General features: G+C 51.0%; 1 protein-coding gene across 1 annotated transcript in view; it reads left to right on the forward strand.

Annotated features, from left to right (window-relative positions):
* Positions 1 to 25,924, forward strand: part of PDIA5 (protein disulfide isomerase family A member 5) — an 88,784-nt gene that overhangs the window by 46,618 nt on the left and 16,242 nt on the right. The window contains exons 8-13 of the mRNA XM_066240995.1: positions 5,159 to 5,226; positions 10,702 to 10,793; positions 10,885 to 10,956; positions 17,368 to 17,504; positions 24,670 to 24,740; positions 25,271 to 25,431. Of these exons, the coding sequence (XP_066097092.1) occupies positions 5,159 to 5,226; positions 10,702 to 10,793; positions 10,885 to 10,956; positions 17,368 to 17,504; positions 24,670 to 24,740; positions 25,271 to 25,431 (601 nt within the window). The remainder of the gene's footprint in view (positions 1 to 5,158; positions 5,227 to 10,701; positions 10,794 to 10,884; positions 10,957 to 17,367; positions 17,505 to 24,669; positions 24,741 to 25,270; positions 25,432 to 25,924) is intronic.

Below are 25,924 nucleotides of genomic sequence, written 5' to 3' on the forward strand. Positions count from 1 at the left end.
TCTGCCTCTTTTCCTTCATCGTGGCCTTTTCATTTGGCTCTCCTCCACTCCTGCTTCCACATAGTTTTTCTCTCACTAGAATCAGCATCCTTCTGCCCTTTTCACCCCAGGGGCCACCCAGCAACAACACAGGGCTCCTCTCAGGTACCTCTGCCTTCCCCTACCCCTCTACCTCCTGGGGCCCGAAGCCCCTTTCCTGCCAGCTCTGGGCCTGGTGGAGCGGCTGAGGCTCAGTGCGCTGTCCAAGGTGCTGCCGCTGCTCACCATCCAGAGCCTGGCCAAGGTGCTGCCGCTGCTCACCATCCCTAGCCTGGCCAGCCTCTGCAGCTGCACCCAGCTCTGGCCCCTGCACACCTCGCTGGGAGATGGGCAGTGATCAGGACCAGAGAGAAAGTGGCTCGGTATTTGGGTTTAGTCTCTGTATGAGGCAAGAGACTATGGGAATAGGGTCACTGAGATGACAACCAGAAGATCTGGGGTCTAATTCCAGTTGTGCCACCAGCGAGCTGGGTGACCGTGGTCAAGTCCCTCATTTCTCTGCTCCTCCATTTCCATTTACGTAAGACCAGAGGTTGGATCTGAGCAATGGCCTTCAAACTTTTTGACTGAATTTCACAGTATTAAAGAATTTTTGTTGCAAAAGAAATTTTTTTTATGGCAACCCAGTACTATAAGTATACATAAACTATATCTAAACAAGCCAAAAGAAAGGTTTCACAAAAGCATGCTAACTAACCTTTCCTGCTTATTCTGCCAGATGTAGTGCACACTGATATTTCCTTTCCTATTCTGTTTTGTTTAAAAGAAGTCATTGCTTTTTGCTACTACTTTAACCCTCTAACAAAGGGTCGGCAAACGCTGACCCGTAGGCTGGCTGCCTTTTCTTTGTGAATGCATTTTTGTTGGGACACAGCGGCATCCATCCATTTACTCACAGTCTGACTGCTTTCACACGACAACAGCAGAACGGGGTAGTTGACAGTATGTAGCGCGAAGCCTCACACATCCCCTGTCTGGGCCACTCCTGTAGCCTAGTGGGTCCTGACGCACGGATTTTAAACCCCTGGGTTAGAGGCTATGTGAAGACCTAGAGCTGTGGCTCTGTGAACCGCAAATGCCCATGCCCTCAGGAAGCCAAAGGCCTGAAGGCTGGAGAAAGCGGGGCTATGGGTGGTGGGAAGGGGGTGTGCCCAGGCGGGTGCGTGGCTCGGACGGGTGTGCTGGATTGTGGTATCACAGGGTTCTCTCATGTTTACTCGTGAAAGCCTGCCTCCCGCCCCCTTCCTGAGAAGTTCTCTGAGTAAGGGCCCCTCCCGTTTCTATCCTACCCTGAGGACCATGCCTCCCTGGCTGATGCCTTTGTGGAGTTCTGGTGGGTCTGCCTGACTTGAGCCTGTGGCTTGTTCACCATGACAACAGCCCCTGTCAGCTCATGGTGGTCACTGGGTGGCCCCCACTCGACTTCCTCCCAGACACCTCGCTGATCCCAGGGCTGTGCCTGCCTGTGGAAAGATGTCCTGCTGTCCCGCCTCCTGTGAGATCTGGCTCTGCCCAGAGAGGGCTGTCCTTTAACCCTGGGTCATTGTCTTTATTAATGCTCACTGGTTGGTTCCACTCCATTTTGTTCCTCCTTGGAGGGATCTTACTAACTGCCCAACTGTGAATTGCTTCAGAAACTGTCCTGCCGGCACAGCCCCTGGAGGACAGGCCTCCTTTGGTTGATGTTAGAACCCTTCAGGACTCAACGCAGTGGTTAAGTGAATCTAAAACAGTGTGTGTCAGTGTACAGCACATGTCACGAGGCAGGGTCCTGGTGTGACCATGCGGGTTTCAGTACAATGACACCAGTTAATCACCTACAGACAGTGGTTTACTCACAGTTTGCACCTGAATGTGTCACAGGCTGTCTGGCAGTGTGCCCATCCTACTCGCCACAGTGGGCAGAGACGCCTGCATGGTGATGATCTTTATATAATAGAGAGCTGGGTAGAAGTTAGGTTCCTGGCAGGTGTCACAGAGCAATGAAGTGGGGGAGGGAGGGAGAAAACTCACAGTGGGGTTTTCATTTGTGAAGTTCAAATTTGTGGTGGAGGGCTCGGGTTGGATGGCCTCCTGGGTCCTAAGTAAGTAACCCCAGGATTCTTTCGTTGTTGTTTGTTTTTATTTTTAGTGATAGAAAGAGGGACAGATAGGGACAGACAGGCCAGAAGGGAGAGAGATGAGCAGCATCAGTTCTTTATTGCAGCTCCTTAGTTGTTCATTGATTGCTTTCTCACATGTGCCTTGACCGGGGGGCTGCAGCTGAGCCAGTGACCCCTTACTCAAGCCAGCCACCTCTGGCCTTAAGCCAGCAACCATGGGATCATGTCTGTGATCCCATGCTCAAGCCAATGACCCCGCGCTCAAGCTGGTTAGCCCGTGCTCAAGCTGGTTAGCCCATGCTCAAGCCAGCAACCTCAGGGCTTTGAACCTGGGTCCTCTCTGTCACAGTCCAATGCTCTATCCACTGTGCCACCACCTGGTCAGGCTTGTTTTTTTTTTTTTTATGAAACAAAGTTGTGCTTTTATTAATTCATGCACTGAAGCCTTCATGGCCTCGTAAGTCACCTTATTCCTGGGACCCACACCAGTTCTCTTAACTGGGAAGTCTCTTAGGGCTCTTATCGTTTGATCATATTTGGGGTGAAGGACCCCAAAGGCAGTGGGCGCCTTTAATTGTGACAAGGAATCTGGGTCCCCAGGACCTACTGTTGATTCAGTAAATGTTTGTTGACTGAATTAATGAGACAATAATCAGCTGACTGCTCTAACCTTTGGGGTTCGAGAGGGCTAATTAGTCTTAGCTTTTCCGTTGCTTCCCAGTTGAATCAGGTGAAAGATAAACTCAGATAGGGGTCTCAGTACCAGCTCTGTTTTTGGTAAACTTCAATAGGAAACTGGCATGGCCTATTGCTTCCTGTTATTGTTATCACCTCTTCCCCCCAATATCTTCTTCCCCCAGCGCTACTGGCCTCCCCCCACGGGGACAGCTGGGGAGTTCAGGGGGTAATGCTGCTCTAGGCTGCAGGCAGTCAGAGCTGGAAGAGAGAGGCCACACCTGTGGGGACAAGTAATAAATTAGGCCCCGGACTGATGAAAGTAGCACAGTGGTGTCCGACTCCCCTCAGTTCATCAAGCTGCTGATTAAGAGTGGGTGAAGGGCTGCATGTGCCCCCTTGTGTCTCCCCTGGGGAATGGAGTGACGTCCTCTGTTCCCTGTGGAAGTTTTCACTGGGGGCCTTGTGTTGACTGAGCCCCTTGCAAGGTGCCTGGCTGTGGCCACCTTCCACAGCTGGCTCCGTCCCTCAGCTTGCAGGGCAGGTGCTGTTTCTACTGCACTGGCCGCGAAGCTGAGGCTCAGGCCACTTATGCCACTAGCCCAGGCGCATATCTGCAGCAGATGGTCACGGGGGCTGCTGACCTGGGTTTGCTCCCGAGCCGAGACCGTCCTGTGCGGTGTGGCCTCCGGCATCCCTGCCACGTGGCATCCACCCGGTAGAGCACAGGTGTCTGGTGAAGTTGACGTTGTTATCCCCGTTTCTGGTTCCTCTCAGTGGGAACCAAGTCCGCTGACAAGTGTCATGTTCCTTCCTTCACGAGGCTTGTGGGGATCTGCTGTGGCGGCAGCTGCCCAGGGGAGCACAGCTTGTCTTCCGAGGGCAGCTGCCTCAGCTCCGCCCTGCAGGCTGGCCTCGCCACAGCTCCTGCTGTCTCCTGTCTCCCGGCTCCCTGAGTCTGAGCCTGCACGGATGGCACAAACTGAGGCCCAGGCTTAATATGCTGGTGTGTGTGTGTCCACATGTCTGCCAGGCAGGAATGTCAAGGACGGGGCCGTGGGCATTTTGAGAGTTTTGTGTGAAAATATCCTGCATTGCATCTTGTCTGGTAGACTTGGTGCTAGGAGGTTCAGTGGTCCTGGGGGAGTTTCACCCACTCACAGTTCCCCAAGGTCTGTGTCTGGCCTCGTGGGCGTTAGCACCTCTCTGATCTGTATTACTCTGCCCACGGCCTGGAAGGCATTCGCTAAACATGGATAGGAGCTTGTCCGCCTGCCGCCAAATGGCCTGTCCCTGCTGTGCCATGTGGAGATGAGATCCAGCCTGACATGGGGTTCCAGGCAACTTGGTGTCTACAGCTTTCAGATGCATCTCGAAGCCTGTGTGCAGCAGAGCGGCTGTCAGAAGGAGTAACAGCCTTGCATGTCAGAATTCCTCGCGTCTGAGGAAATGGCGCTCGAGTCCTGCAGGATCCGTGCTGATGTGTGGCCTGCTCTGGTTGAAGGAAGGACGGGGGTTTAAATCAAGGTCACTCTGAAGCATAGTAGTGACTGTTTGGGGCTGGGCTGTCTTGGCCTCAAGCCCCCCAAGCCCTGGGGGCTTCACCACCCCAAGAGAAGCTTATAACTGTGAAGAACCCCAGAACCCCAGAGAGGGTTGAGCCAAAGACGTAACAGAATCCTCCGATGTCAGAACTGTGTGGTCGAATCCCCTTTATTTGCCAGAAGGAGCAGCAGCCCAGAGAGGAAGTGAGCTGTCCAGGGCCACCAGCACGTGGAGGGAAGATGAGAGCTCTGGGTGTGTGATCCTGGCCTGGCGCTCTCCCCACGGGGCCAGAGCCAGCGTTTTTCATGTCACGCCTGCCTCCAGTTACTGCGTAATCATCTTTGTTAATGAAGGAAAACGGGCACGAAAATCCCCAAAGTTATCGTGTTTGTGCTTGCACATTTTTCTTCCTAATGGTATTCAATTCAGGTTTATTTGCAGCTCCTGGTTGGGGCTCGAGGGAGGCGTTTAGCTGTGCATGAAGTGGTGTTCGCCTGGCATCGGTTCTGGTTCCCTGAACCCTCTTGAACTCACTGTCAGCTCTGAATTATTCAGTGTCATGCCCTTCTCCAGCTGTGTCATGTTTGCTTAGTCAGTCACATGTGGATTAAGTCACTGCTGGGCTGCGTCCTGTTTCATGAATGGAGGCTCTTTGGGGGCCAGGGAGTCTGCCTCCGATTGCTGTGATCTTGGAGGCTGGGTCAGTGTTTGTGGATAGAGGGCGTCCTGAGGGGGAGTGCGAAGCGCAGGTCCAGCTCCCACTGTAACCGAGTTTGGTTTTTCCCTCCTGTGACTAGGGTGCAGCATGTGCAAGAGGATAATGCCGCATTTCCAGAAGGCTGCCACCCAGCTGCGAGGCCACGTGGTAAGCGAGGCGCCATGGGCCAGGCAGGGCTGGCTGCTTCTCAGACTTCTCCCTCACCTGGGGAGGTGGCAGTGGAGCAGGGGTGAGGGAGGGCAGGTTTGGGGTTGTGAGAGAACATATCCTGTTGCTGCTGACCCTGCTGCCCTGGCAGGAGTTTCAGAGGCCCGTCCTCAGGGAATGCTGAGAACTCCGTAGAGCCGCTGGGACTGGGAGACTTAGTGCCTGTCAAAGGCCAGTAACGAAATGCCGAGAAAACAGCAAGAAGCATGAAGCATGTGGGGTGCTGCCGGGAGGCCAGTGACCAACTGCAGACCATCAGGGTCCAGAGTCATTGGGGCTGGGCTCCCAAGTGGTCCAAGGCTCCCGATGATGGAGAAGCCAGTGGTGGCCAGAAGCACAAGCGGGTTCCCGGGACAGGCTCTTGCCCAGGCTTTCCTGTGAGGCAGGAAGAATGGTGGAAAGAAGGCAGTCCCGACGAGAGCTGGAGCCCTGAGCATGCAGGCAGTTTCTGAAGGAAAGATTGCAGGTGTGCGGGGGCAGAGCAGACAGGAGACAGGGTTGTCTTGGGGGTGCCCACCTTCAGGGGACATGAGGGGGAAGAGGCGCCACTGAGGAAACTGAGCAGTAGGAACAGCCAGGATGGTCAGTGAGGGAGGAGGGGAGGGGGCTGTCGGACCTCACCCGGGGCTGAGGGTCAGTCACTGATGGTCCTAGCCCCTGCCAGGCTTGTCTCTTCAGTGCCATATGTCTGTCCATTTTTGCATCTGCCCTGAGCCATAAAGGTTTTGGGGTTTTTGCTTCGTTGGTTTTTTTGGTTTTTGTTTTGGGGGTGGATGGTTCTTGGTGGCAAGAGAAAAAGAACAGCTAGCTGCTCTAGGGTGCATGGAAAAATCCATGTGTCTTTGATGAAAGGTCATCAGGAGGAGCCATCTCCATGGGACCAGCCCAAGTCCCATTATGGGAGTTCTGAGTCTTAAAACTGTATCATGATCTTTATGGATCAAATTAAGTTGGTGATTAGTTGAAAGTCAATTTGAAAAGTTTCAATGGCAGCACCTGGGTATGGCAACAGCTCTGCTAGGTGGCTGCAAGATTGGGTTGCTTTCTCTGTTGACCTTATTCTGGGGGACACCAAGGTCTTGCTTGTTTCTCATTAATGAATTTTTAGCAACCTGCCTGGAGATGTTTGGCCGTGGGGCACACGTACATCACTCTGGGGGTGTTTCACTTCACATTTTGGGACCTCAGTAGATACCATAGTATAAGATTATTTCACCTAGAGAAAAGACTTAATTACCGCAGTGTTCTCCCTACCTGCACCTTCATACACTTCAAACACTGCTCACCTCAGCTTCCAAACCTCTGGTACTGTGGAAGGTAAAGAGCTCCAGCCCCAGTCAGATCACCACTGACCCGGCCAGCCCCCTGACCTTACTGGCAGGTAAGGTCTTGGTGCCAGTCTTGTGCACCTTCTGAGAGAGTCTCAGCCATTGCTGCATCTACTGCCAAACTTGGCATTCCTCCAGGCCCCTCCCGCACTCCGGCAAGAGCTGGTCCCTGCCACACATGGCCAGGTCTGCCCTTCTTCGCTTTCCTTTTTATCACGTTGTTCACCAATTGATACTAATTATGCCTTTTCTCACTGAAATGTGAGCTTCTTGAGGGGCTCTGTTTGATTCCTGTCTGTTTCTTCAGCACAGAGGCAAGTCCATAGTAAGTACCCAATACATGCTGATGAATGAATGAGTATAGGGTTTACTACTCCTGGGTATATTTTATTTCATGTTTTATCTTTACATTTAAAATGATGTTCTCCTTTTTAAAGGAATTCAGAGCATTAGTTAGGGACAAAAACAAACTGAGAAGGATGTTCCAGGATAAAGATTTTTCCCCCTTTGGCCCAAAGTTCACACTAGGCCCTTTTGCAAGGGTTGCCCTAAAGATTACTTGTGTTAGGGTACCTGGACCCAGGTGAAGAAATAAAAAATGTGACCCTTCCAGTTCTCCAGACAATGCTACAGAAGAGGCAGTGGGCTTGTCTGGGCACCTGGAAGAACGGGCTGATCACGCCCAGCTTGGGCCAGGTGTTAGTTACTGCGGCCCACGGGCTGATCACGCCCAGCTTTGGCCAGGTGTTAGTTGCTGCGGCCCAAGGTGGCTGTGTGGTGTGAACTCATTCATTTTCTTGCTTCTGCATTTTCTTGCTTGAGGTTTGTTTTCTGTTTTCCCCTTAGTTTCTCAGGAAAGCAGCTTTCCTTTCCTTTGAGAAGTTCTCGCCCTTTCCAAGCTGCATAAGGGGATGGACTCTGGCCGCCATGGACACCCCCCACTGTAGGACCCTCTGCAGGCCCGGCAAAAGTTTGCTCCCTCCCCACTGGCAAAATCCAGCTGGGTTAGCACCTCCTGCCTCCTCTTCATCTTTGTTGTCTCTGAGCCTCTTTGTCAGGGGCCGTGAACCTGCCTCTTCTACAGATGTCTTGGGAGGTAGCCAACCTGACGGTGCTGTTAAGGCAGAAGCCAGAACAGGTCAGGGATGTGCAGCCTTTGCCATTTTCCAAATGCAGATCTGCCTCTTTTTTGCTGTCGCTGACGTCTGGTGAATCATAAGTGTATGTCCCATCCAAAGCTAATTGACATCCTTGTCAGCAGCCATTGCTGTTCTCAGCTCAGAGCAGCCATCCGATCTGATCTGGCCTTCTCTGCACACCCTTGCCGGATCGACGTCCACTCTGAGTCTGTTGTTAACCTTGGCCATGCTGGACCCTCTGGCTGTAAACATTGTGAAGTAGGTCGGTCATGGTGACGGATTAGTGCAAATCAGACTGGTGCTCGCCCTCACTAACCATTTGGGGGATCTTGGACAAAGAGTCTTGGAGCCCCAGTTTCCCCATCTGTAAAATAGGGATGACAGTCTCTCCCTGTTTCCAGCTTCAGAAAAATGAAAAAAGAAGAAAAAAAAAAAGTTTATTACAAGCATAGGCAGTTTGGAAAGGCCGCCAGGGAAGGTGGGGTTGGATTTGCCTTAGGGATGAAAGAGTCTCCCCTGGGAGCCGAGAGATGGGGAGTGGGCAGCTTAGGCCAAGAGGCTGGAGGACACAACGTAGTGGCACAGCGCAGCTAGAGCAGAGGCAACCATGACTTTTCAAGGAAATGCATCTGCTAAGCAGGGAGCTAGAATTCACACCCAGCAGCCTGACCCTGAGCCCACCTACCACTGTGGTACACTGTTTGTCTGCAAGGTGCCGTAGACAACACGTGATCCAACTCCCCCCCATACAGAAATCTCAAACTATCTTACTTTTGGGAGAATAAAAATATCTAGATCCTAGCAGGGGTACAGCTAAGGGTTTTATAAGAAAGAAGAATTAGGAAGTGAGGTAGGGACCATATGATATTTGAGTGTGGAGTTAGGCTTTAGCCTGTATTCAGTAGAGTGGAAAGGTTTTGTGCAGGGAAGTGATGTAATGAAGGACAAGGACGTGGAAGATTAATCTTGTGGTGAATGTGCACTGACACCAGGCAGATCAATTAGACATAAAAAAAAACTTTAAAGTAGACAATTATTACTGGAAATGGCTGCTGAGTCAGTCTGGCAGGATGAGCAGGATGGCTTTTTAGAGCAGTCCAGGCTTCGAGTAAGTTCTATTCCAGGATTATTTTTCCTATATGCCTTGCAGCATCCCCACATGGGCTGGTGGAAAACACCCAGTGATTTAGCTGCATTTATTGTGCACCTGCTGTGTGCCAGGCATTGTGCTAGGTACTTAAGACAGTCAGAAAGACGCCTTTAGATTCCTCTATGGATGGAGCTGCCAGAGGCACAGGGGCTGCCGTATTGGGAGGATTTGGAAGGAAACAAAGAACTTGATCAATGAGCACAAGTTTTGTGCTAAAATCTCTGACAGCTCTCTCACGAGCCCTGTGATAGTCTTATCCCACACATCTTGCAGGCAAGGAGCCTCACTTAGTGAGGCTGAGTGACTTGCCCACAGTCACATGACTCCGAAGTGGAAGCAGTCTTCTGAATCAAATTCATTGTCCAAATTCATTGTGCTGTTTTTCTTTTTCTCTTCCTCTGCTTCCTTATGTATTGTTCAGCAGAATTCAGCTCCTGGATTCCTTCCTGTTCTTCTGTGGCTGCTGCTGGCTTTGTGGCTCCCTTTCCCCTCCTCTCTGCCGCCCGTTTTCTAGACCAGCCTTCCCGTATCTGGCCTCTCTGCCTACATTCTCTGTGAGAGCGGTTTCACGGTCCTCTTCCTGGGCACTGATTCTGCCCTAGAAAAGAGGGTTTCTGCTTCAGAGGGAGTTTCAGGGGACCTTACTCTGGGTTGTTCTTGGAACAGCCTTGTTGTCAATAACACAGCTACTAAAGTTCTCCTTTGCTCTTCAGGGCTGGCAACCAGAGCGTGTTCAGACACCGGAGCTGGTAGTGAAGTCAGGCTATAGGTGATCGTCACAAACAGGAGGAGAGAGTTGGGAGGCCTAGCAAGTTTCTGGAGAGAGGAGAGTTGGGCAGGCAGATTGTCCTGAGAACCACACGCTCTCCTCGGCTGCACAGAGCTGTGAGGTCTGCTGATGCTGCATGTGAAGCCTAAGTGGACAGACTGAGGACAGGCCGTGACATATGCAGGAAGGTGTCTGGGGACATTGCAGAGTAGCTGAGTGGCGATTCCATAATTTGGGAGTAGAGTTGGCATGGGCAAAGAAAAAAGCATAATATGTTCTTGGGTAGCAGCGGTCCCACTCGAGTAAGACTTGTTTGAACTTGGCAACAAGACCAGGTTTCTTTTTTTTTTTTTTTGTATTTTTCTGAAGCTGGAAACGGGGAGGCAGACAGACTCCCGCATGCGCCCATCCGGGATCCACCCGGCATGCCCACCAGGGGGCGATGCTCTGCCCATCTGGGGTGTCTCTCTGTTGCAACCAGAGCCACTCTAGTGCCTGAGGCAGAGGCCAAGGAGCCAGCCCCAGTGCCCAGGCCATCTTTGCTCCATTGGAGCCTCGGCTGCGGGAGGGGAAGAGAGAGACAGAGAGGAAGGAGGAGAGGGTAGAGAAGCAGATGGGCGCTTCTCCTATGTGCCCTGGCTGGGAATCGAACCCGGGACTTCCACACGCCAGGCCAACGCTCTACCACTGAGCCAACTGGCCAGGGCCAAGACCAGGTTTCTTCCTCAAACCCTGGACCTTTGTTTTTGCTCTGGGATGTTTCTTTCTACAGGGCCGGTCAAAGAGAACCCTGTGGGGAGGGCAGCACTTGGGCCCAGATGCCCCCCTCAGAGCCCTTGGTCCTCGTTCCCAGCTGGCTTAGCTCACCTTGCTCCCTGCTGCCCTGGACTGCACATCAGTTTGCGGGGCTTTGTCCTATTCAGTGTGTCCCCATCGTTTTTGGTGGGACAGCTGGATAGGAGGCACATGGACAAGGTGAGGTGTCTACCGGGAAGAGGGTGGACAGGTCTATTCTCCCTTTGCTCCTAGGTTTTGGCCGGGATGAACATCTACCCCTCGGAATTTGAAGACATCAGGGAGGAGTACAACGTGCGGGGCTACCCCACCATCTGCTACTTTGAGTAAGTGCCCTGCTTCCCTGCTGACGCGCGCCGCCTCGTGATGGCATTTGCGTGCCCAGCTGAGCCTACATTGTCTCTCCACATTTTACAGGAAAGGACGGTTTCTGTTCCAGTATGACAACTACGGGTCCACAACCGAGGACATTGTGGAGTGGCTGAAGAAGTAAGTTGGGCATTTACCTACAGACAGAGCAGGGGGGCTGGTGCCCAGAGGGAGGGGCGTCTGCCTCTGGGAGATGGGTGCCTTTGCCAAGGCCTCAGGGTGGTTCCTGGTCCCACGGCTCTGGCTGCGGTTTGGGGAAGAGGGTGAAGAAAGGAAAGGCCCTGGCCGGTTGGCTCAGTGGTAGAGCGCCGGCCTGGCATGTAGAAGTCCCGGGTTTGATTCCCGGCCAGGGCACACAGGAGAAGCGCCCATCTGCTTCTCCACCCCTCCCCCTCTCCTTCCTCTCTGTCTCTCTCTTCCCCTCCCACAGTGAGGCTCCATTGGAGCAAAGATGGCCAGGGCGCTGGGGATGGCTCCTTGGCCTCTGCCCCAGGTGCTGGAGTGGCTCTGGTCCCGGCAGAGCAACGCCCCGGAGGGGCAGAGCGTCGCCCCCTGGTGGGCGTGCCGGGTGGATCCCGGTCGGGCGCATGCGGGAGTCTGTCTGACTGTCTCTCCCGGTTTCTAGCTTAAGAAAAATACCAAAAAAAAAAAAAAAAAAAAAAGGAAAGGACCCATTGTGCTGCCCTGACAGCTATATCTACGTGAGGGTGGCGAATCTCTGTGAGTTTAGGATACAGGAGTGGGGAGGATTTGGTGTGACTTTGGCTGCAATGACCGCATTTCAAATAGTTTTCTTCCTTATACGATCTGTCTCGGGAATAGGCGTCTTGCTCACCCAGGATGTCAGGTTTGAGACTTGTCACTGTAGGTCTTTCCGAAAATGGAATTGTCAATTGAATGCTTATTTCAAACATAACACTGTATTAGGTGCTGTGCAGCTACACGAAATGTAATGCCGTAGGTTACAGAGTGCTCTGCCGTTCATCTGCCCTCCCCACAGGTGCTGGTGCTGAGCAGCCTGTGACCCCTGTTCTGTAATGTGATCAGTGCCTATGACCGAAACCACCCCTCATCTGGAGGCCCCTTTGTGCTCAGCGTGTAGCTTTGGCATGATGGTCGGACCCTGACTGGTGTACTGGACGGGGAGTCTGTCACCCCATGCCTGGAGCTGGGATGGGGCCACCTCTCCTGGAAGCTTCCCAGCCCGCCCAGCTGCGCACTCACCTGCTTGCCTTGCGCTTGGCCTGGCGTCCGCTTGGCATTCCCAGTCACTGCTGATACGCAGTTATTTGCACATAATAATAGCTAACATCTTGGGGGCTCTGCTATGCAGCTGCTACTGTTCTAAGCACTTTATGTGGATTCTGATATAATCCTCAGAACAGCCCTGTAAGGAAAATATTATTATTATTGCCCTTATTTTATGAATGAGGTCACTGAGCACAGTGATGAAGTGGCTTGTCCAGGCTCTGCAGCTGCCAGGTGGAGGGCCAGGGCCCAGACAGTGCCCCCTCCATCCCCATCCGCTCCCTGAGCTCTGCGCGAGCCCTCCCCCACTCGTTAGCGTGCTGGGTGTTTGTTGCATCATAACCTGAGGGGCCCAGGCTTAAAGAATTAGTTATCTAAAAATATGGAGATTGAAATCTGTACTTTCAGAATGGGAAAGGAGGATGAATTTTGTACAAAAAAAATCCACAAGAAGCAGACTGTTAGATTCTAAAAGTCGAAACTCTTGAGTCCTCTGTTGCTTCCCAGGGGCTCGGGAGATAAAACAGGGATAACATCATGTTTGTGTAGCTCTCTCACGTCTGGGAAGCATTGCATATCTCTTTCCCCATCCATCACCGCATCTCAGCCCCTGCCCGGCCAGGCAGCTGCCCATTATCGCATATGCATTGTCTTCCTTTTTCACTTGATAATAAGCATGTCCTCTCCTACAGCGAGGCATATCCCACTCTGCTTTGGGAAAAGGTTTCAACAAATAGCAATCTCATTTGTCACCAGAGCATAAAAATCTGTCTGCTTCCCTCCCCTTCTGTAACCTTTCCTGGTTTCAAAATAGACTGATATCTCTTTTGGAAGGATGGATAGGGTTTTTTTTTTTGTTGTGGTTTTTTTTTTAAGTGTTGAGAATTGCTTACTAACCATAGACAAGGGGACATATCAGTGGAGTGTCTGAGACAGATTACTATCTCCTTCTGTGGCCTGCCACTCTGTCTCCCACCCCAGCTGTCTGCACACTGTCACCCCAGCTCCTCACTGCTCAGCCTGGCCTGAACCCCAGAGCTGCGTCCAGATCTGTGCCCTGGGCTGGTGCCTCCTTACTTTCCCCCCCTCTCCTCTCTCTTCCCACACTCCCCTTCTCCGCCCCCCCCCCACACACACACACACAGTGGCTTCTGGTTCAACCTGGCTCTCCAGATGGAGAGGGTTGGTAGGGTAAGTCCAGGGAAGGGAAGGGAGCATCTGGGTTTCCCTGGCAACCCCTCCAGAGCTGTCCAGCTACCTGATCACGGTCAGGGACACACACTTGAGGGCAGCTTCCCTGAAGACACGGCTGCAGCCCACTCCCCCAGCACAGGGGGTAGGCAGACCACCCCCTGAAGGACCCTCAGTGAGCTGCCTCATCTCATACCTGAGTGAGAGCCAGCAATGTCACTGTGATGCCAATTGGCTTAATTTTTAAAAAAATCTTTTAAAATTAGATTTTAAGGTTATTCAAATGAGATATGTTATTATAGAAAACCTTAAAAGTATACTTAAAAAAAAAAAAGCGTCCCTGTCTCCTCGCCACACACACACTATCCCAAGATAACATGTTCTAATATTCCGGCAAATTTCCTTCTAGATTCTAAACACACACACACACACACAGTCAGATCTGAGGGCAGTGTTTAGGTCTTTACCAGATTTCCCCCGATCCTGGTGGGTAGCTGTGCCCCCACCCCTGTGCCCCGCCTTTCCTGCTTCCCTGCGCCCCCTCCCTGGGCCTCTCCAGCTCGTGGCCAGGGCAGCCAGTGAAGTGGGTGGGGGCGGGTCCAGCCTCGCTTTCTCTCTGGATGACGTTCAGAAGCTCAGGAGAGAGGAGCCCAAATCCTGTCCTTCAACAGGTGACACTGGCAGGTGGGCACGGTGCAAGGCCGGGCAGGGAGTCCCTGGCGCCCAGTGTCCTGGGGCTGTGGGATACCTGCATTTGTCGTGGCAGTTGTGCCGCTTGTGCTCCCGACAGCTGTGTGTCTCATGCCTCTCTCTGCAGATTTCATGCTGCTAAGTTGGGCTTAGCAGTTAGAGTGTGTGAAAGTGGCAGTTCGTGTTGGCCTCGCTATCCATTTTTGCCTGTGTGTGTTTATACTAACTAGAAGCAAGCTGGAAACAAACACAAAGTCTTCTTGTAAGACTTTGAGTTGCATCTTCTCATCCATGGCATGGGCGCCTGCCTCAGGCGAGGAACTGCTTTGTGTGAAGGAGCCAGGGAACTCAGAGTCTCGGGATTGGAAGGGAATGGCGACGCCAGTGAGCCTGCCCAGCAGTTCCCCTTAGTGTTCTCCTCACTTCTAGATAGATGGAGTTGCCTCAGTCCCGCAGATACCTCAGAAAACAGGGCTGGGGTTCATTTTGAGGCAGTCCATTCATGTTTGAATGATTCTTATGACTTAGGTTATGAATCTTGAGGAGCATTGAGTAAAATGTGAGGAACTTTATGTATTTACAAAGTGCTGTCTCACATCCATTATCTGTTAGATGCACCTGAGGAGTAGATAAAGAGACCTACATGTATACGTCATGTAGCTATTTTAAGTCAAGTTGGTTGGTAAGTGGAGGAAACAGGACTCAAAGCCAGGTCGTCTGACTCCTTAGTCAGCTCTTTCCTACCTACCTAGATAGAAGGTTCTTCCACTGAGCGGAAGTTCTTTCTCGGGAGCTTTTTGTTGATGTTGGTTCTCCTTTTGGGGGTCAGAGAAAATAAATCTTAATTTCTTTTTCCAGTGCAGTCTGAAATATTTGAAGGTAGTTGTTATGTTCCTGGGTCTTTTCCAGGTTAAACATCTCCAGTTCCTTTAACCATTCTCCTCTCGTTCAGAGCACATTTATTGGGTATCTGCTGTGTGTTAGGTGTAGGAAGTACAGAGATAAGAGGGAGTCCCAGTCTTCAAGGAGGCAGACAGTAAAAAGCATAATTCAGTGATTATGTTTGGCCTCAGACTTCTACTGAATCCCTCTCTTTCCAGTAAGTCTTCCCACTGTGTCCAGCTCTGCAATCCTCCAGAAAGCGAACTTCCTGCTGTCCACTGGGTGGGAGAGGGCTTTCACCAGGCTGCTAGAGGGCGGGCGGGGCCTGAGGGCCCGGCTGGGCTTTCACCTGTGCCTCCCCTCCTCCGCCCCAGCCCCAGCCCGCTTTGGCTGTGGGAGCCTCTGCTGCACACCACTGTGCTTCCTGGGGCTCCACGCTCTGCGCCCCACACCTCGGGATTCGGCCCTCTGTTTGGCTGCGTCATTTTTGTAACTTCTAAAGTTCCACCAACCTTGTTTTCTTTCTTCAACATTGTCATCTTTTTGCTCCAGTGGGTTCATACTTTAAAAAACCCCAAACTCCTGTACTGTTAATTTAGTGGTTTTGGAGTGTGTTCTCCACCATGTTTAACTAGAAGTTTCTCAGGCGTTTTCATATGCTTTTACTGCTGCTCAGCCATGGCTTCTCCATCTGGTGTGTGCGCTCTTGCCGGCTTTTAAGTAAGTATTTTAATATTTGAATAGATTCCATTCACATAACTGAAGTAATTTTTTACAAAAGATACTAAAAAAGTAAACGTGAAGTTTTGCTTCCGCTTGTTTCCTCCATCCTGTTCTCTCTACCACCCCCTAGAGGTAACCACTTTAGTTTCTTTATGAAAACACAAACAAACACGAATGGGTGGTTTTAAAAACCTCTCCCAAATTTGTTAGCGTACTATGGCGTATTCTCTGTGCCCAGCAGTCTGTGCACAGTGTGTGGAACTTCCGTGTTCCTTGCCATGCTCAGCCCTGTGTGCTGCGGATGAACTGCAGTGTATCTGACCACCTCCCACTAGTGGACACTGGGCTATTTTCTGTCTTTGCTATGACAAACCATCTAGAATGAATGCCTTTGAATGCACATAATTTTGGTGTGTGCAGGTGTATTGTAAATACAAATTCCCTGGAGTGGAATTGGTGGTGTTTGAGGGATTGGTGTTTTGAGCCCAAGTATAGGAACCTAGGGTTTCTTGTGTTGGTCGGGACTGTTGTCTGGCTGGTGACTCATTTTGTGCCACCAGCCCCATTTGATGTTGGATGCATAAGGGCTGAGAGCGGTCTGCTATTTCCCTGCCACTTCCCAAAACTTGGGACAGGATGACAGAGGCTGCCACCAGGGCCTAGTCAGAAGCACCAGAGAGGGCTTCTGGGAGTGAAGGTGGCGTCACACCCTAGTCCTGGTAGCAGGAGGGGGAGGGGGAGGGGGAAGGGAGGGGCCCCACTGTGTGGGTTACGTGGCAGGTGGTGGGTTTCATTGTGTCGACCACATTGCTTTCATTAATTCTCAGCCCTGGCTGCTGGAACTTTACACTTTTCTACTATAGGCTCTCAGAGGCAGGAAACAATGGTTGTCATTTCACATTTGTCATCCTAAAGGGTTTTCAAAGCAGCAATTATGGTGCTTGTGACAGTGAAGCATCAGGGACTTTGTATCACTAGCAGCCTGGCCCTTAGCTGTGGAGCCGTGAGGCCACCTGAGAGCCTCCCCACTCAGATAGTCGGTGACGTAGATACAGTGGTACCGGGACGGAGTGGGCCCCAGGGAGGCTGGGCAGCCGCCCGAGGCTTTGCAGCCAGCACCGGTGGACCTGGGATTTGGACTGACCCCAGTGACTCTGGCTCCAGCACTTACCTCTGGGAAGTGTTTGTGATGCATGCAAACACTGTCACACCGAGGGTGCCCCGGCCTGGCCTCGGTTTCTTGGCCCCCTCTTCTTTATCGTGACCCCTCCCCCAGCAGCCCCCCGGGTGGCAGCCTCCCCTCCCCTCCCCTCCCAGAGACACCTGCCTCTTTGCTCCTCACCCCCATGCGCAGGGCCTCCTCCCTTGTAGTGTTTGCAGTCCCGCCCCTGCCTGTAGGGCACTGCTGAACACAACAGTGAGCTATCCAAAGGTCACTCTGCTATTCTCTTTAATTTTGCCATTTTTGCTGGAAGTTTGAAAGAGCTTGAGAAGCTCACAAACCTCCAGGTTCCAGGGAGGCAGTGAGATTTCCTGAGCTGCCTAGAGATCTAGAGCTAAATGCCACGGTTTGGGATGGGATGTCAGCTAAGCGCTTCTGTGGGGCTTGAGGGGACGGTGGAGGTGGGCAGCGCCAGACACCCACCCCCACCCTCGGCTCCCCCACCAGGGGGTTCCTGGTGAGCCCCTGAAGCCCGCCGTGCCGAGCCAGGGGGGCTTTGTGCCGGGGGCTGGATTTTGTACGGGCTACTCAGGCCCCAGGCTTGCTCTGAGCTCTGCCTGTTTTTGGTCTTCCAGTCCGCAGCCGCCACAGCCCCATGTCCCCGAGACTCCCTGGGCAGATGAGGGCGGCTCCGTTTATCACCTGACCGATGAAGACTTTGACCAGTTTGTGAAGGAACACACCTCTGTCCTCGTCATGTTCCACGCCCCATGTGAGTGGAGCCTTGCTCCCCCCTCCATATCCTTCCCTCCCTCAGCGTAGGGCGGGCGCTGCTCTGGGACATGAGTCCAGTGAGCACCTGCTTGTCGGATGCCTTTTCGGAGCCAGGGATGCTCTGCTGCGAAGCGAGGTCCCTGCCTTCGCGGTGCACACAGCTCCCAGTCAGGCCGCATGTGTCCCTCAGCTCAACCTGGCAGATCTAAGCCGCTTCTTCCAAGTCAGAGTGAATCAGGAAATGCAAATGGGCTTCCCAGAATTGGAGAAATTAGAACCAGAAGGGCCCTCAGATATTGCCTAGAAGGGTAATCAATCATCCCTCACCCTACAGGTGGGGAAACTGAGGCCCCGAGAGGGCTTGATGTTGCCCAGCAGATTGGAGGGCACAGCGAGGCCAGGGCTGGAGCCTCAGACCTCCAGCATCTAGAATGTCTTCCTTCTGCTTCACTGGGGTCGATCACAGCCTGAGGCGGCCACAGTGGGTCAAGGAAGGAGAATGGGTAAAGCTGTAATTTAAATTTGCAATATGGCTGAAAGCTTAGGACTTTTCTAGAGCAGTGTCCTTCCTGTTCCCATGGAGAATGGAAATTCCAAGAGGGAGAAGGCTGCTCTTGTTAGGTGAGCAGGGATGGTGTGAGAGCAAGAGGGTGACAGCCCGGGGCACGGGGCTGCTGGGCGCTGCTCCTGGGATAGGGCGGGTCACCGAGGGGTGAGGAAGGTCAGTCCTCGGCACCCTGGGACTGGCGCATGTGGATGGGGTTCTCTTCTCACCAACTCTTTGGCACAGTGATGGCAAGTAAGAGATTGTGGAGGAGGAAAAAAATCCAAAAATAACTACAGATAAATGTCATAACCATCCAGTCCATAGCAGTTATAGGGACCCTTATGCTAATAGTTGTGCATCACCCTACGGTGATAGTGGCTTCTTGCAGGATCATCTACTTTCATTGTAGCCACAGTGCCATGAAGCTAGTATGATTAACCCCATTTTACAGATACGGAGACTGACACACCAGGAAGTGACACAAACTGTTCCCTGCTCTGTGGGTTGGTGTGCTGACCTCGGCCTTCCAACCCCCGTCCCCCTGCAGCCTCCCATTGGTGCTGTTAGGTGGAAGTGTTCGTAAATGGACTACTACAAGGGATTTCCCAACTCCTTTTTTTCTCATAAATGTGAAATTCTTAAGAGAATCCACAGGCAAAGTACTCCCTTTGGCCCCTTTCATTCTGAATTTCTAGAAAATGAACCAAAAAAAAACTAAGTTTCAAAAAGCTTCCTGGTTAAAGACAATGACCGTTCGGGCCTTAGGAGCAGGTCACCCCTGGCCCTCCTGGGGCCTCCCTGTGGTTGGCGGTCCCTGAAGACTCCCTGCCAGGTGCCACTGTCGTGCTGATCCTGGTGGAAGCGGGCTTGCCCGGCCAGTCTCAGAATTGCTGATGGAAGCAAGTCTTGCAGGAAGTTATGTGGAATCTGGAGCTGAAATCACCCTGCCTGCATCCCTGTCCCTGAAGAAAAGGCAGATGCAGGCTGGCTGTTTTCAACTCCCCTCTGCGACCTTCACCGCTGGGTGCTGGTCGTGGTCCACGTCAGGAAAGCCCACCCGACTCTGGGAAGAGCGTGGAGTGGTTCGAGCAGTGGTTTATGTATCACAGTGTGAAGACTAGGTGCCCCCTTTGATGGATCCTGTAAATCAGTGGTCCCTAAACTTTCTACACAGGGGCCAGTTCACTGTCCCTCAGACCGTTTGAGGGCCAGACTATAAAAAAAACTATGAACAAATCCCTATGCACACTGCACATATCTTATTTTAAAGTAAAAAAACAAAACGGGAACAAATACAATATTTAAAATAAAGAACAAGTAAATTTAAATCAAACTGACCAGTATTTCGATGGGAACTATGGGCCTGCTTTTGGCTAATGAGATTGTCAATGTCCGGTTCCATATTTGTCACTGCTAGCCGTAACAAGTGATATGATGCACTTCTGGAGCCGTGACGTGTGCGTCCTGTGTCACCAGAAGTAGTACTGTACGTAAGCGCTGCCGCCACATACAGTACTCCAGGAGCACAGGATGTATCCGCATCCTGTGCTCCTCTCACTGACCACCAATGAAAGAGGTACCCCTTCCGGAAGTGTGGTGGGGGCCGGATAAATGGCCTCAGGGGGCCGCATATGGCCTGTGGGCCGTAGTTTGGGGACCCCTGTTGTAAATCATCCAAAAGTATGTACATCTCAGATAGATTGGAATCGTTTAATAATTGTTAATTAAGTGCTTTCTTTTTAAGAACCCTGGTTGCAAACTAGACGTGTTTTGTCTGTTCTTTTCTGTGGTCTTAGGTTGTGAGCAATCCATTGTAGTAGCTGATGCTTGTGGGGCCTTGGGGCCAGGAGCCTGAGCACAGGGTGCCTCCATATCTCGTCCCTCTGATAATTCGCTCTTCCCTCCCTGAACCGAAAGGAGATCACTTATCACCCTTGCTCCCAAGCCAGGTCACCCGTGGGCGTAGAATAGAGTAAGGGCTTAATGAATGAGAAAATGAACAAATACAGTTGTTGTAGAGCTAAATTAGAAATTGGAGAATGAGAACTAGAAACCAGATGGCAACGTTTGTGTTCCGCATTAGTCATTATTAACAAATAGTATGAAAATACCGTGCTCTGTAGAGATCCCTGCTGAGGGGCTCTGATTTCAAACTGAGCAAATGGAGCTGTCAGAGGCTCCTCTGGCAGGTGTCTGCCCATTAGGGAGGGAGCCTCATTCTCCAATGAGGTGTCTGCCTGCCCCCTGGCTCTGCACGCATGTGTGGGGGACTGGCAGAGGAAGAAGGCTCAGGGCAAAAAGCATGAGGTGAAGCTTCCTGGTGAACCACCTGTTAAAGTCCTCATCGGATGGGAGTGGCCTTGCCAGACCAAACAGGCTGTGGTTTAGAAATGGACCATTTTGGAGGCTTGGAAAAACAAGTTGGGCTTCAACATAGAAGACCATAGATTTACTAAGGCAGGGGTTGGGAACCTTTTTGGCTGAGAGAGCCATGAACGCCACATATTTTAAAATGTAATTCCGTGAGAGCCATACAACGACCCATGTATGTTATGCATTATCCAATAAAAATTTGGTGTTGTCCCGGAGGACAGCTGTGATTGGCTCCAGCCACCCGCAACCATGAACATGAGTGGTAGGAAATGAATGGATTGTAATACATGAGAATATTTTATATTTTTAACATTTTTTTTTATTAAAGATTTGTCTGTGAGCCAGATGCAACCATCAAAAGAGCCACATCTGGCTCACGAGCCATAGGTTCCTGACCCCTGTACTAAGGACTGCCAGATGTCCTTGTTTGTCTTTTGGGGTAGGATTACTGGGTTGGTGAATTAGCATGTCTTCTCAGTTGCCTTTTTCCTGACTGCAATGTGGAGAACCTGGCCGGATGGGGCCACCCGAGGGGGCATTCTCTTAGTGCTCTTACTGTGAGTCTGGCCTGGTTCTGTCTAGAGGGTCCTACTTGCTTTTTAATCAGCAATTTAATTACAACTAAAACAGCAAGGCATACTTCCAAATCTGTGAGGGTTCAAGTTGGAAGAGGATAGTTAGATAAAATATCAAACAATTGCACCAAGATTTTAAAGGACCCCAACAGACTAAAATAGTGAGGCTGAAAGCAAAGAGCTGTATTAATTTTATGACATTTTTGCTAACTAAAAAGGAATGCATGTGTGTTTGTTTCATCAAGGGTTAAGATAACAAAGTATAGAGAAGAAAATTAGCATTATTCCTGCTACTGACTCCCAGGAAGGGCCCTATCACTCTGCAGGGTTATTTCTATGCAGAGGAAGCGTTCCATGTTATTTCTTTCATGCGCCTTTGAAGATGTTTTCATGTAAACATAGGTGTTGGCATATAAATCTACCTCAATCTTTTTAACCACTGAGTGGTGTTTTTTAACATAGAGATGCCATAAATTTTAAGCCATTGCCTTGATGATAAATGTTTGATGAAATCTTTTACTATTCAAGCATTGCAATGAACATGTGTAAGTGTATGTATTTGGGAACATGTCTAATTCCTGACAGTGAAGTTGCTGGGCCGTGTGGTAAGTGTGCTTGAGCTCTGTAGATCTTACCACCTTGCCCTCCAGAAAGGTGTCACCACACCTGACAGTGTGTGACAGAGCCTGCATCTTTGCCAGCCATGGATACTATCAACCTTTTCTATTCCGGCTGACCTGGGCAGAGGGGCTGCTTGTCTGCGGCTCCCTGGTCTCCAGGAGAGTTGGTATCTTCTTGTGATATGCGGCTTTCCTTATGTCTTCTGTGAACCACCTGTTCATACCCCAGTTTTCTATTGGGTACTTTGTTTTTTTTCTTCTTGACCTAGAACTTTTTCGTTATGGATATGAATTTTGATCTACTATCCATCTTCCAGATGTTCTCTGGCAGTCTGTTACTTGCTTTAATTTTCTGTACGTGCCTTTCATTGTACAAAAGATTTACTTTTTGAGTGGTTAAATAATAGAATCTTTTTTGAGCACTGATTATGGATCAGGCGTTGTTCTAAGCACTTCCCACATCATAACTCATTTAATCTTCACAACAAAACCTGTGAAGTGTATATCCAGATTATCCCCATTTTACAGGTTAGGAAGGGGAGGCATCGAGAGGATGAGAAACTTGCCAGAAGCCACGTAGCCGTAAAGGGGGGCCGGGCTTACAACCCAGGCAGTCGTAGAGGCCGCAGCCTTACCGTTGAGCCTTCTGGAAACCTGCCTCTTTTATCTTGACCTCTGGGATTCATGGGTTGCTTGGGAAATCTATCCCCAAGGTACAAAAATAGTGTGCTATATTTTGTTACAATGTTTTTGGTTTTATATATTTTTTTCTTTAATTCATCTGAATCTTTCATTTGCTTGTTGGGCCAGGTAGAATTGATTTAATTGTACTTAAGTTCCTTTTCCTATGCGTCATTCTTTTTTTTCTCACATTTTTCTTAACATTATCTTATTTGTTTTTTCTTAATGTTATTAAAAATGCCATTTTTGTACATGCTTCTTGAGGTCACATACTATTCCATTGTATAATGGCACCATAAATTACTTAACCAGCAGCATAGCTGAAGGTCGGAGTTATTTACCGTATTTCCCCACTGTAAATCATGCTGCACAGAGCATTTTCGTGCATAAATATTTGTCCACGTGTCAGATTATTACCTTAGGATAGAAGCCTGGAAGAAAAATTTTGAAAGCTTGTTATCCGCATTTTACAGTACTATAAAGGAAGGCAAAAACCCCAAATCTACCTTTGCATGAGAAGAGGGCTGTGTGACGGATGGAAGCGTGAGTTTGCCGCAGAGTCTGGGAGTGTCTGCAGGTCAGCTTTGGTGTGTATACAGCTGGAGGCCTCGCGAAAGCTCTGAGGTGTCTGGTGGGGAGGCATTCGGAGTGGTAAGACGTCAGTGTTTCTGCCGGCTCCTGTGGGAGCCCCACCCCCCTGGCACGCCAGGAAAGGCTCCACAGCAGTTTTATAATAAAATCGTAAATGTAATTGAAGACAGTGTAATCCAGAGGAATCTGAAGGCCTGGTTGCTGGGAAGCCAACGAGCCCACGGCCAGAAGAACGCGATGGAGGGTTGAGGCGTAGACTGTGTGCCAGGTCGTGAAAACTGGTATAAGGCCGCTTACACAGATGATAAAAACCCAGCGAGGAGGTTGACCATAAAACTTAATGGCCCATCAAATCACCATCAGGACACTAAAATGCAGGGCCCGGAGTCCTACTCCCGAGGGTAAGCCTCTTCCTCTGGCTCCCCCGCAGCCAGGATATCCTGAAGGCCAGGCCCAGGAAGCTGGAGGAGGGGTTGAGGCCGGCACCAAGCATGACCCTGGCTCCCAGAACGGGCTGGCACCAGCCAGGGAGGAGTCTGCAGGGCCAGATCTTCCTCCTCCTTGGGGCCTGGCCAGTCTCCTCATCATAAACTCTTGTTAACAGAAGTTGGTAGCTTAGCTTTAGTATCTTGTTCAGGGAATTGATGCTAGAAGCAAAACGCTTAACAATATCAAGAGAACCCTAGGGTATGTATTGAATACTTTAGAACAACATCCACAGGTGTGGAGATCTCCGAAGATGTCTTTTATACCCGGTGAGGAGCAGGTGCAATGTACAAACGGTGGTGGGAGGGGAAGTTCGAGCACAGCAGGCGACTCGGCTGTCAGTTATACGAAGCAGCGGTGCTGAGTCAACTGGCACCTATTCGGGTGCAAGGCATGCCTTGCCCCCAAAGAATTTAGTCCCGTTAAATCTTGTTATCACAGGTGTAAACCTGGACAAGATAGTCGTGAGGTTAATTCATTCAAAAGGTGTGTGGAGCCCCATCCTCGGCACCAGGGATGTGGTGCTGAGCTAGACAGACAGCTCAGCCTGTCGAGAGCTTAAGGTCCAGTTGGGCAGATGGACAGGGATCAAGTAAATAAGTTACTCCAGCTGTTTTGAGTCCAGTTGAGAAAAGAAGTAGGATATCGGAAGAGAGCATGGTTGAGTGAGGCTTTTTTCCGTTACGTGGCCTGGGAATTTCTCTGTTGAAGGCATGACTGAAATAAAGAGGTGAGCCCTACAAAGACCTGGGGCAAGTCTGTGCTCCAGCCAGCAGCATGGAGAGCCTGAGGTCGAAGTGAGCTCGTGTGATCAGAGGACAGACAGAGGGCCATGGGCTGCCGAGTGCAGGACGGGAGGGGCTTGGGAGTAGAGGGGTCATATGGTGTGGGCTGTGGCTGGGGTAAAGAGTTTGGATTTTGCTGTGCCTGGCATAGGAAACACTTCACCAAGGGAATTTTATCTGATTTTTGTTTTAAAAAGATGCCCTGGCTGCTCCCAAATATCAGATGACAGTAATATGACAGTCACAAGGCAGTACCAAACTAAATGCCACAGAAACACATGAATGAGAAGTATTTTGTGAGTAGAAGAGAAGTAGGTGGTTCAGTGGCGCTGGACCTTCCCCAGTGGATTAGGCAAAAGCTTTCTTTGTCTGAGCTGGGGCTCATTCTCCTTTTCTCCCGAGGAGCCCTGGGAATAGAGCAGAGCCACCCTGGCAGAGGTGGTAGCAGGGGACATCACCAGAGCCTTCATGCCATGGAATGGTTCGTCTCGATTTTTTCCCACAGGGTGTGGCCACTGTAAGAAAATGAAGCCAGAGTTTGAGAGTGCAGCTGAAGTCCTCCACGGAGAAGCAGGGGTAAGCATCCTTTCCTTACCCCCTCCCCACTCTTATCTAAAGAATCAGCGACATGAATCCTTACCACGACTTTTCCCTGCCAGCTCTGCAGCAGCTCTCCCGGGCCCTGGAGGTCTGTAGTATCTCCACGTCCCTAGTAGACCTATCCTAGTCAGGTGGGTGGGGCCCCGACCAGGGATGGATGGGTGCAGAGAGACAGTGGGGTCCCATTGCCATGCCCATCCAGGTACCTCTGTCAGGTCATGGCTCTGGACTGAAGCCCAAGATTCCCTTCTAATCGCTGGGACCCTGGCTATTGGGAATAGCCACAGTCTACCCAGCCTGCTTGGTGGGCAGATTTAAAAGCCTCATCTTAGCCCATAACTGACAAATGATGGACATGCCAGCCTTCAGTCATTCCCAGGGGCCAGCCACCCCACAGTGGAGTCCGCTCAGGCCCCGGGAGGGTTGGGGGCTGTCACCTGGGCTCCTCTGCTCTGCCAGCACGGTGTCTGAGGCTGTCGTGCATGGTTGGCCTCTCCCCCATCCAGAGCTCTGGTGTCCTTGCAGCTGTCGATGCCACTGTCAACAAGGCCCTGGCAGAAAGGTTCCATATCTCCGAGTTCCCTACACTGAAGTATTTTAAGAATGGAGAGAAGTATGCAGTGCCTGTGCTCAGAACGAAGAAGAACTTTATTGAATGGATAGAAAAGTAAGTTTGATGGTCCTGATAGTACACCTTGACTCCTGGCTGTCGGCCACCAGAGACGGCCTTGAAGGGGAGAATTAGACCTTAGACGCTCCTGTCCTTGACTCAGGGCCTCGGGAGCCAGGACAGATTTGACTCCTCCAGTCCTAAAGCCACTGTGGTGCTCACCACGGGTCCTCCTCTCTGGTGCAGCTCCACCAGCTCCAGTAAGCCCGTGTTTCTTCACTTAGAGAACCCCTTTCCCTATGTCTTGGCCCAGCTTTTATCCTCTGCACTTGTTCCATCCCCTTTGAATGAAGGAAGGAAACACTCAGCTCTTCCCGAGAGCTGGCCGCAGTGGACCCAGGTTTGCTGGCGGTTCACTAGGCCTCCAGCAGTGTCCACAGTGCAGCCCGTGGTGCTCTGGGGTCGAGAATAAAGATGTCAGAGCGTCCCCTCGGCCTGCATGTTAAATAGTGTGGCAGGGCTGCCACAACAGGCAACGCAGAGTGGGCAG

Source organism: Saccopteryx bilineata, chromosome 8, assembly GCF_036850765.1.
Source record: "Saccopteryx bilineata isolate mSacBil1 chromosome 8, mSacBil1_pri_phased_curated, whole genome shotgun sequence".
Taxonomy (NCBI): domain Eukaryota; kingdom Metazoa; phylum Chordata; class Mammalia; order Chiroptera; family Emballonuridae; genus Saccopteryx; species Saccopteryx bilineata.